At 41.9% G+C, this 11,881-nt stretch overlaps 1 protein-coding gene across 2 annotated transcripts; it reads right to left on the bottom strand.

Moving 5' to 3' along the window:
* Positions 1 to 1,312: 1,312 nt before the first annotated feature.
* LOC120743292 (myelin-oligodendrocyte glycoprotein-like) lies at positions 1,313 to 6,478 on the bottom strand. 2 transcript variants are annotated; one of them, XM_040046875.1, is made up of 3 exons: positions 5,146 to 5,404; positions 1,630 to 1,878; positions 1,313 to 1,434 (listed from the first exon to the last, which is right to left on the bottom strand). In XM_040046875.1, exons 1-3 carry the CDS (start codon positions 5,180 to 5,182, stop codon positions 1,331 to 1,333), a joined length of 390 nt encoding a protein of 129 aa, XP_039902809.1. In that variant the 5' UTR covers positions 5,183 to 5,404; the 3' UTR covers positions 1,313 to 1,330. The 2 variants fall into 2 exon arrangements, 1 of the variants encoding a protein (XP_039902809.1); XR_005698142.1 differs by lacking the exon at positions 1,313 to 1,434 and having other exon boundaries at positions 1,874 to 1,974; positions 5,146 to 6,478.
* Between the last annotated feature and the right edge of the window lie 5,403 nt (positions 6,479 to 11,881).

Here is an 11,881-nt window from a genome sequence, read left to right as displayed (position 1 = left end):
CTGAAGAGTGTGACCACACCCTCCAGTCTTTTTCCATGGCCTCTCCGAACTCTTCCCAAACCCAAGTTTTTGCTTCAGCCCCTGCCTGATCACTGTTCTGCTTGGCCTGTCAATACCTATAGGCTGATCCCAGTCCAACAGGCTGACCAAGCCTGATAGCACTCCTTCAGCCTGATGGTTCCCTTCACTTCTGGTGTCCACCATCTGGTTTTGGGGTTGCCACCATGATAGGCACCAGCTACCTTGTGGCTGCAGGTCAGTGCAACAGCTTCAGCAATGCAGGTGCTGAACATCCAGTCCATTTGGACTTAATGTCCCCAGTCTCCCTTGGAGTGCTCTTGAAGGTGAGAGTTGAAGATCTTGTTGACTGCGGCCTCTGCCAGTCATTCCCTGTGCACACTCACTATATGTTTAGGTGAACCAAGTCTGACTCAGGTAATACATGAAACCACGGTTCTTCGTTTACAGATGGATTTATTCTTCCGTCACACTTCTCCATCAATTCACTATAAAATCCAGCGTCAAACTGTCATTACATAAATGCGCAGAATGATCAAACATAAATACAACAAACAAAAATTTAAAATAAAGTTAACAAATGTGCAATAAACAGAACACAGTTAAATGTACCACGCTGGCTGCACATGACTGTGAGAAGAGTCTGCTTTAGAAACAAAAACTTAACAAAAAACAATTCCCAACTTCTTCTTTATCTTCTTTGCAGCTCCCTTTCACTATGAAACAACTTATTTAATCTTCCTTATGACTTATTTATCTTACGGCTTCTCTTAGCTTCTTTGCACGTTTTCTTAACCTCCTTTTTTGTCACTTAAAGGCGAAAGAAAGAAATAACATACATAACACAATAAATTAACAAATTGACATAATTTACATACAGTTAAAGACTCTAAGAAGGCCGGGTACTCTGATCTGTCGTTTGGCACATAAGTGCAGACGACAGTCAGGTCCTAATCCCTGACCCAAAGGCGCAGAGAAAAAAAAACTATCTCATCCACTGGGAAAAACTCCAACATACAGGCAGCAAGCTGAGGGAATGCTAAGTTACCCACCTCAGCCTGCCACCTCTCACCAAGGGCAACTCCAGAGTGAGACAAACTTTAGCCCCTCTCCAGGAGGATTGTTCAAGAGCTCAAGCTTTTAATTGACTATTGCATAAAACAACATCTAACACTTTGATGCACCCATTTTTTTCAGTTAAGCCTTGGATTCATTGCACTTCTGGGACCATAAGTGTGTGGTGATCACAGCCTCCGATCACTCACTCTTTTGGTTTGGCCAAAAGGGTTATGGGTAGGTGTTGTAGGAAAGACTAACCTGACTTAAAATGGTGCCGGAAATGAAATAAAAGACCTCCAGAAACCACAAGAAGAACCAGGAGAACCAGGAGAGCTTTGGCCCAGGATGGAAACCGTTCTGTGTAGAAACATAAAGACAAGTAAGACTTTTGACCTTTGACGGAATGTAATTAGTGAATTTACTGAATAGGCCTATACTTGTGTGAAAGAGCCTAGAGTGACATGGTTATTTCTTATTAAAGTAAAGTTTTAAAGTAATAAAGTTTTATCTGAGTGATGTCAGATTTGTCTACAGCATGTGTTTGTTGTTGACCTGTGACCTGCAGCTGCACATCTCCTAGTCTCTCGTAGCCAAATATAGGGTCTCTGACGGAGCAGGTGTAGGTGGCGCTGTCAGACAGTTGGAGGTTGGTCAGGGTCAGGCTGAGGTCTCCAGTTTCCAGAGCGTCAGTCTTCATGGATGTTCGGCCGCTGTAACGCTGGTTTTGATCTTTCAGTTCGTCTCCTTGAAGCTGATGTTGGTGGACGGTTGGAGGACTGAGGTCGGAGCGACTCCACACCACTGTGGGGTCACTCAAATCGAAAGTGTCAAATTCACAGGGCAGGTGGAATGAGTCCCCCTCATACATCTCCAAAGCAGCTGAGGCATGCTGGGAAACTGAGGACAGACAGAGACTCCATGTGTGACTTTGAGGTAAAGATCAAGTTTAGACCTAAAAAGTTGATTCTGTTCATCTGGACGCAGCGTTTTCAGTGAGAGAAACCTTTCGTCACTCATCCAAGTGACTTCTTCAGTCTCAGCTGACTGCAGGTTTCCCTAATCCTATAAACAGTACATTTGCATTATGCCGGCTTGTACACATACAAGAGAAACACGAGAGTTCTTCTGTACTGATGTTTACTGTGCTTCTCTTAACGTACACAGGTACACTGTAGAACTGGTGAATACAAATGTACAAGGAAATTGTATTTCAGTATTAAAACATATTGCAATATAAAACTCACAAAATATAAACAAACATACCACTTTAGCCTGCAAGTGGACAAACCGGTGTATTTGGAACTTAGGACTTGTTTTTTCTTCTTTGACATTCACACGGCTAGACCGTCACCATGAGCAGCTTCTCTGGCCTTTTTTCTAAAAACAGGAAGTGACCTCTGCCCTTACCTTAAACTTACAAAATTAACCGATTATTTTCCATGTATCAAATTAACAGTACACCAATCCGGTATGCAATAGGAACATGTTAACATGCTCAATATAAAAATAAAACATACAAAATAAAATGCGTTAATTACATTCTCATTACAAGAGCTCTGCCTAGTGGTCAAATACACAACTAAGACGATTTTAGAGAGACCCATACATAAGACTACACTTTTACTTGAAGCAGAGTAAAGACTAAACATTATGTTTATTGGTTAACCTTTATAAAGTTCATTGTTGGGTTAAATTCCTTTAGGAACACACATGCTGTTGCGATAGCGTGATGGTGGGAGTGTAACAGCTGTTGAAATGTTAGTGCTTCCCCTTATTGTCTCTAGTAGAGTCAGTGATGAGAAGCTTAACTTTTCTGACTCTGCCGTCAGCTCCTGGAGTTCCTGGACTTCCACAACTTTAGCGAGTTTCCATTGATTTCTTGGAAGACAGTCTTCTTGTAATAACACAATGTCATTTACTTTTGCATTTCTTCTGGTTTTATTCCATTTGCTTCTGTGTTGCAGGTTTAACAGATATTCCTTTCTCCACCTAGTCCAAAATACATTTGCCAAATACTGTACTGGTTTCCATCTTTTCTGGAGGTAGAGATCTTCTTTAGCAAATTCTCCAGGTGGTGATGAGATCACTGCTGATTTCATCGTCAAAATATGGTTGGGTGTCAACGGCTCCGGTTCTACAGGGTCGTTGATAGACTCTGCAGTTAGTGGTTGACTATCCACTATTGCCATGGCTTCATACATGAACGTTCTCAATGATGAAGTGTCTAATCTTGAAGCTGACTGGTCAAGAATGGATTTCAGAATATTTCTTATTGTCCGAATCTGCCTCTCCCAGACTCCTCCCATGTGGCTAGAAGCAGGTGGGTTGAAAACGAAAGTTATTCCCAGCTCTTTGACTTTCTTTTGAGTTGCTTACGTTAGGAGTCGCTTGCGTTAGAAGCTTTCGTTTCTTGCACTGATAAAATTGGTGCATTGATCACAATGCAGCTGACCTACATTGCCACGTACTGTTATGAAACAACGGAGTGCATTGAGAAAACAGTCTGCACTGAGATCATCTAGGACTTCTATATGTATAGCTCTCGAGCACATACATGTCAACAAGAGTCCATATCTCTTCAAGTCTTTCCTCCCTCCTTTTACACAGAATGGTCCGAAGCAGTCCATACCGCTGTATGTAAATGGAGGGGTAGGTTCCAGTCTTTCTGGTGGCAGGTCACCCATCCTTTGTTCTTGATTGCCTTTCCTGTACTTTCTACATTTGACACATTTGTATATAAATGACGATACTTCAGTACTGCAGCCAATTACCCATATGCCATTGGCATCTCATTTACTGTCATCCCTTGGCCTTGATGATGCGTCTTCTCATGAAAATGTTCAATGAGCAGGTGCGAGACATGATGTTTCTTTGGCAGAATGGCTGGATGTTTGATGTTGGGATGGATTGATGCTTTTGTAAGTCTTCCTCCCACCACTTCTTTCCTTTCTTCCAATGTAGTACTTTCATTGGACATTAATTTTGGGTTCTTTGCATACTTTACACGTCATCTTAATCTTGCTATTGCTTTCACAATTCTCATCCAATCTGAGAATTTTTCCAGACGTTCCAAAATGGATTTTTCTTCTTTTGCCTTAACTGCGAATACTGTTGTGACTTTGAGTTTTGGATCTTCGATGTTGATCTCTAGAAAGGCGCTTGAGAAAAGACGATCGCTACTACAAGGATTACGTGCAAGAGCTCATAAAGAGAGGTGATGCAGAGAAAGTGCCAGAGGCTCAGCTAAATAATCAACCAGCGTGGTACATTCCTCACCATGGCGTCTACCATCCTCAGAAGCCAGACAGATCCGTTGTCTTTGATTGCTCTGCAAAGTACCAGAATACATTGCTCAACAAGAATCTCCTGTCAGGACAGAGCGCTAACTTGAGCGGGGATGAATGGTTTCAAGTTCACATTTGGAAAGCTTGGTTGCAGGAAGGAAATATCTTGTCTTACTTGGGAATGAACAGAAGGTTTTTCTTCTTTCTCACTTTTCACATTTTCAGCATACACCTTCAATCTTGCTTGTGCTGCATTATGCTTTTGCAATTCTTTCAATAGTTCCACTTCCTTTCTCTTTTCTTCTAACCTTGTCTTTATTGAGGTGCTCTCTGTTAGAAATTAAGCTCTTTTCCTTGCATCTTCAACTTCAAGATCTCTTATTTCGTCCTCACACTGATGCTGTTTTTATTATCTTAATGACTTCTTCCGTAGCTGCTACTTCAGCTGCAGCTTCTTGTCTTTGTTGTAATGTGACCAGAGATGATTGCTTTGACACCCCAGAGATAGACCTTGACGTATATGTGATCCTTGAAGAAGCGCTGGATGAACACGGTCAAACACGGACTCTGAATCGGACACAGCAGCTGATTGTAACATGAGCTCATCTGAAAGCCACCAAGAAGAATCCAGAGATTTGAAAGTTGCTGCTTTGGATTGTTAGTTTGATCTGAATCAGAATCCAGTGTTTGATGGAAATCTCCTCCTGCTGCACTTCAACACATTAAAGAGAGAGAGATGAAAGAAAAGCTGATGATGAGAGCAGAGAGAGGAAGGTGTACTTACCGTGCAGGAGGATCACAAACACCACAAACATCTTCATGTTCCTGTCAAACTCAGAGACTCTTTAAAAGCCCTTCAGGACATCAGCTCACAGCAGCTTCACTTTCCTCTGCTGATCATCTACTGACACTCTCACACTGCTTCACTGTCACAGCTCAGAGTTCAGCTTCACACTTTGTTAAAGCACATCTGTGGAATGAAGTCCGGCCGGCCACAGATCACTTCTGAGGAAAGAGGAGGACGTTCAGCCTCCTCGTAGTGTGACTGCTCCAGGTTCACAGCGACACACAGAAAGCTCAAAGTCCTGTCACATGACCATCATTTACAACCAGCTCGGAGCAACTTTATGAGTCAAACACAATAAAACGGAAACATGAAGCTTTGGTGCTTCAGTGAGTTTATGTTAGCATGGATGCTACACACTGCACACACACACCAACATGAAGCTTCACTCTGTACATCAGTGTTTGTGGGGATTAATGTGTTGATTTCAGCCTGAGCCAGAATCTTTTTATGACACGTCACAGACTCCTGTGAGTTTTTGTGGAAACACTAAACACACCTTTGACCTCCACCAACACAAACAGCTGCACTAAGAAACAAACAGCGCCTGATGTATATGGATGTGATTAATCTGAGAGGCCATTATTGTTTCAAAGACCAACAAAACTCACTGCAACTGTGTGTTTGCACAAAGGCTGAAATGTACATGTGTGTTATTATTTCAGATTCATGCACTGAGCTCTAAATCTGTCATTAAAGTGTTCACATGTAAACCAGGCTGTTTGTATCACTGCACACTTTACTCAGAAACACATGCAGACACGTTCTTCTTCAAATGAAAGAAGGAAACACAAGTGGTGCTTTATGTTTATCTCAGCTCTACAATCAGGAATGACAGGGAAATAAAGGACAAAGGATCCCAGCAGGAAGAAGAAATGATTAACTACACATGAAATCAAACACTGTGAACTCTGAACTCTGGACTTCAGATCAGAAACAGATGAAGGTTTTATGACAGTCAGAGAAATCAAACTAAAGTAAAACAAGAAAACAACTTAAATAGCACCAACCAAACAAGACGAGAACTAAACACGATCCAGACGCACTCTGAGGAGGCAGCACCGACACACAACTGTCTCATTCTAGCTTAAAATTTCTGTTTCATGACCCGTCACAGTACCACGCTGGCATTCACGGTGTTCCTGAGAGCACACCATTCTTTCACAAACATTTGTAGAGGCAGTCAGCATGCATATTTTACACACCTGTGATCATGAAAGTGATGGAACACCTGACCTGATTCAATGATCCGGATGGGTGATTGAAGCTTTTGTATATGTATATGACCCTCATTCAGATCTGGCGTTTGGAACTATCTTGGTTTTCATGTGAAGCATGACCCTCATGGTAAGCGCGTCATGGACTAAAGTAAAACAGTATGTCGGATGTGCCACGCAATGCTCAATTTGTGGGAACTAATAGGTTAGCCCAGTTAGCTCGTTAACATGTTGATGCTGTCCAGCCCCACACACGGGGCGATCCGCGGTAACTCGTTAACGGAGATTTGCCGCGTTATGGCGTTAATGTCATTTTAACGAGATTTACGCTGACGGCACTAGTGGGAACACAACGAATATGACTGCACATTTACTCCGACATCATCCTAGTGCAAAGATAAGTGGAAGCAGACAAAAACAACAAGCACGCATGCTACAAACTTTACCCGAGTCATTTAGACAGCCGTTAGCACAGGATTCTCCTTATGGGGACCTGATATGTTTAATATGCTGCTGAGAATATAGCCCAGAAGAAGCGTATAGTATAGCTTTTATTTTGGAAAGAGCCATTTCTCTGTAATAAACTCTCTTTTCCAAAGATGCATGATTTCTCCATCAGATAGATTTTTTTTTTTTTTATTACTTTGTTGTTTCAGCAACATTAAATTTAAAAACTATACTTTTGAGTTAAAATATATATTTATAATTTTAATAAATGACAACTTAAAAAGGCATGAACATTTTTTTGTATCGATAAAATATCCGAACCGTGACACCAAAGTATCGAACCGAACCGTGAATTTTGTGTATCGTTGCAGCCCTAATATTTACATATTTATACATGCTGCTTACTTAAATGTAACCAGGACAGAGGAGATGAAGAGTGCAGCAGATCAGTGAGACAATAAAAAGAGCAGAAAGGTGAAGAAGAGTTCCTGTGACTTCAACCTCTCAGCAGCACTGTTTGACATGGGGAGTCACATGATTTTCGGGGGTTTTCAGGGTTATTATTGTAAGTAGGGTCTTTAACTTTCATTAAATGAGGGAACTGTTTTTTGTGGTTTGGCACTATATAAATAAAACTGATTCTCATCAGCATTGTGAGCTGCTCTGCTGTAAAATGACATAAAACGTGCCTGAATGGAAGCATTTTACTGGATGGACTCGGAGTTTTGTGCTTTAAAAGCTTGAAAGCAGCAACAAGGAGCTGATGGCTTTGGTAGCAGCTGGAAGAAAAACAACATTAGAAAATATGATGGTGTGGTCTCAGCACTGTATACCAGAAAGTAATAATTCCAGCATATGTAACTGTTGTAGTTCCACGTTGTAGGGCTGCTGCTACCTTACACAGATTACATATTGCAGACATCTCTGCTGTAATTACATGGCAGCACAGCTGGAATCAAAGACGAGCTTTATACTTCTGTTTCCGAAAAAAGGAGGAAAGATTTCAGGGTGTGATGTCATCACACCTCAGGCACAGCTCACTGTTACACATCTGTTACATTGTTACCCTTTACAGGTGTGAATGCAGCGCTGTGAGATGTAAAAATATAAACTGAATGCAACATTGAAAAAGACCAAATTTACAGTTGAGTGTTGAATGAAATAAGCTCTATACAAAGAATCTTTGAATGGCAGAGGTGTGTGCATGTACCACAGAGCCATGGCTCCAAGTCTGACAGCGTCTGAATGTGAGCACCGCCCTACAAACATGCTTTGAGTAAATGGTAACCCTAACCCTAAGTCCTGAAAATAAAGTGACCATTCGTTGGACTGATAGGGATCAACCTCTGCTGTTACCATTCTTTTCTTCTAATAATGTCATGGAGGTTGAGAGTTAGGACCCAAGATGCAGGCACGGCTGAGATACAAGTGAGTTTTATTCATAAGGTGGTGACAGACGAACCAGCAACAAGCACGAGATGACTATAAAAACACAGACAGGAACATGAGGAAATGTGCAACAGGTGCCAACACAGCTGGAACTGATTGGGCACAACGAGACAAGGAAGCAAAGCAGAATACACTGAGGTAAGACACAGACCTTCAAAGTAAAACAGGAAATACACAGAGTGTAGGGGGAGAGAGAACACTGAGGAGCATCAGGGAGAGCACAGACATGATGGGCTGGGGAAACATGGAATAAAACACAAGGAGTGTAAACAGGCACCAGAACTCTACACACAGGGAGACACAGGGCGTAAAGACACGAGGGGAAATCCAATAAACTAAACTGAACAACTTATGAACCATAGAATAACTCCTAGAATAACAAATGAACTCAACATGATAAAGAAACACGAGAAACCAGGGAACACTGGGTCTAAATGACCCAGGACCATGACAAATAATTCTCCTTTGCCTTGTTGTTTCATATCATCCTGTTGATCTTCTCATGGCTAGTTTTGAACTGCTCCGTAACAGAAATGGAAAAAGCACCTGTGAACATGCAGTTAGAGCTGATAGGAGTCCAGTCTAATGGCACACTAAAGGTAAAGTACCACTCTGTGGGGCCTACACAGTTCCCCCACTCCATCCTACAAATGCTTAGTGATGGGAATCGAGAGTCCCAGTAGTCCAATTGGACCTTATCAGTTATTGATTTCAGTTTTAGTTTCTGTGTCAAAGGAGGAAAACCCAAACTGTTGCTGTTTTACCTTAGAGTATTTAAGTAACGTACTGTGTTACTTTCTTCTGTGTATTAGGTGTAATAATGTTTTTAATTTACTTTTTTCGAGTAAACACTCATCACAACAAAGATGGGAAACACCTCCGACATGCACAAACATTTGACCCACAGCATGTATTTAATATGCATGAATGTAATGTCTTTGATAAGCTGCTTTGACATGGTGGTGACTCTCAAAGTGGAGCCAATGAGAATCGATAAGGAATTTGAATCACTAAATTCTCATCAGTTCCCGTCCTTACAAACAATCCATCATACTGAGTCAAAGTGATCGCAGGTCTGCTTTGTTGGAGCCTTCAAGGTGGAACATGTGGACTGTTCCTTTATTACTACCACTGAAGGCCACGCCCCTCTGGTCATGTGATCATGTGGAACGCTCCTCTTCCTCAGAGGATCCACCTGTGCTTCCTCTCCTCTCTCCTCCACCTGTTACAGTGAGGGAACGTCCTCCATGATGGAGGAGCTGCTGGAAAGTGCTGAGAGTTTCCTCCAGAGTGAGACCTCTGTCACAGTTCAGAGGATCTACGGCAGCAGAGACCTTCATGGACACTAAAAGTCTCAAACACACAACAACAACATCACACTGACTCCACTCTGACATCACTGATCAATAATCAAAGAACACACAGATCAAACTGATTGATCAGCCATCAGAGGAGTCGGATCAATGGAGCTGCTTCTGTTCCTGATGTCCCCTGTTTGATCCTGGACCTGAACTCTCCCTGCAGAGGAGACACAAGACAGTCAGAGACACAAAACTTGCTTCCTTCCTCAGACATAATCAGTGAAAACTGGTCCAGTGAGGTCCTGCAGAGAGTTTTCAATAACACAGGAGATGTGCTAACTCCGGAGTTCAGATGACAGTGAGCTGGGTTGAGCCACAGACTGAGGAGCAAAGCACAGAAGCACTATTGACCATCATCCTGCTGGTCTATGCACACTTAATCTACTCCATCACTGTGTCATTCTCCTTATTCAACAGTCTTTGTTTGGTTATAGTTCATAGTTTTGATGCATGATTCATAGAGTTATGATGTCTTTGTGTTTCCCTGGTGAGTATTAATAATAAGTAGAACCTTAGATTTCTGAAACAATTAAAATATTCAGTAAGTGTTAAAGTAAAATCCTAAAACAGGACACCTACACTGCATTACTGTTTGTACACAGACTGAGCGGATGTTTGAATTCAGGTTTTATATTTCCTCTTTACTCTCAAACCTTCGACCAGCAGCGAGTCTGCAGCTGAGACAACAACAGCTCAAACTGTTGGTTATTTTCAGAGTTTTGTTTTAAAATCACTTGGAACCGTCATGTTTTCAGTGATTCTTTTATTTCCAGCATGTTTTAAAAGCATCACAGATCCTGTGCTGGCAGAATATGTTCTATATGTGCAGGTTCAGCCATACTTTACTGAAACCACTGAGCGACACAAACTGTGCATCGCCTTGTCACAACTACGTGTTTATTAATTTAAGGTTTTTGAAACCGTACACAGGTTTTTTATTTTTTTAGCTGTTGCTAAATCTCTATTACACTGATGGAACTGGATGCTGACCTTGCTTTGTAGTACAGGGCGCAGGAGGACATAATATCAGCAAAGTTCATCACAGTCAGGGTTTATTGACCTTAGTGAAACGTAAAATCCCATCCTGAGTATGTTTACTGTGGTTATCTGTGGTTTAACTTTCTCTGTTCAGCTTCTGCCTAAACTGAGTACACTTAAACTCTAATGTTTAGCACCCATAGCCTAAAAAATGAGCAGCACCAGCTGAGGCTTGTCAGCTCAGGTGAGAGGATTACAAAACCACCCCATCTACAGGAGCTCTACACCAAATGGTGGTGAACGAGAGTCGTGAGCCCTGATAGGAAGCCCAGTCACACCAAACACAGAACATCTTCTGATGGGCAAGACCAAGAAAACGAGCCGGAGCTTCTAACCTCATATCATCACACTGAAAAATACCAGCACTAAAGCCCCTCCCTCACTACAGATACTCACTCATGAACATCTGTTATTACTCTGTTAATGCTAATTTTTCTATGGTTGCATTTCTTTCTTTAATTATTCTGAAATCGTAACAACCATTTCACGGTGCATTAACTTACATATCAGAGCAAAGACACAAACAAACCTGTGACTGTGAGCAGCACTGTTTTCTTCCTCCAGATGTTCCCACTGATGACCACACAGCTGTACTCTCCACTGTCTCTCTCTGTGGGCTGTTTCAGGGTCAGACTGAGGTCTCCAGTTCTCAGCAGGTCTTCATTCACTCTTGTTCGGTCTCTGTAAACCTGGTGCTGTTTGTCAGGCTGGTCAGATCCACTCTGACACATGTGCACCATCATGTATTCAGGTTCATATCGTTCCCACTTCACTGTGGCCTTTTCAGGAAGCTCAGCTGTGGTTTGGAAAGGCAGCTTTACAAACTCCACCCCCTGCTGCACGATCACCTGACAGCCTGAGTGGACAACAAATACAACACACACAACATGAGCTCTACAGAAGGCAACAGATGGTTTCACAGTTTCACAGTTGTAGAGAAATCTGAAGAACAGAAGCAGATCTCAGAATAAAAAATAAAAGAGGCAGAAATATTTTTAATCCAGTTCAAATCCAGTCTTTAAAAAAACAGCCTTGTGTCCTGAATGCAAACTGACAGCTGATCTAATGGGAGAGAGACTTTACAACTAAACGTTCTGCCTCAGAAACTCTGGGAATCACATGTTAGCCTGCTGTATGGTCCCTGGCACTGGAGCAATAGGTTGG

This window comes from Simochromis diagramma, unplaced genomic scaffold, assembly GCF_900408965.1.
Source record: "Simochromis diagramma unplaced genomic scaffold, fSimDia1.1 OVJJ01000424.1, whole genome shotgun sequence".
Taxonomy (NCBI): Eukaryota; Metazoa; Chordata; class Actinopteri; order Cichliformes; family Cichlidae; genus Simochromis; species Simochromis diagramma.
The sequence above is the reverse complement of the archived record's forward strand: the minus strand, read 5'-3'. Positions and strand labels throughout refer to the sequence as shown.

Coding starts and splice junctions, on each gene's coding strand:
- LOC120743292 (XM_040046875.1), bottom strand. CDS start 5,182: ATGAAGATGTTTGTGGTGTTTGTGATCCTCCTGCACG. Junction 1,879..5,145: donor GTTTGTGATCCTCCTGCACG/GTAAGTACACCT, acceptor GTGACCCCACAG/TGGTGTGGAGTCGCTCCGAC. Junction 1,435..1,629: donor TGTGCAGCTGCAGGTCACAG/GTCAACAACAAA, acceptor GTTTCTACACAG/AACGGTTTCCATCCTGGGCC.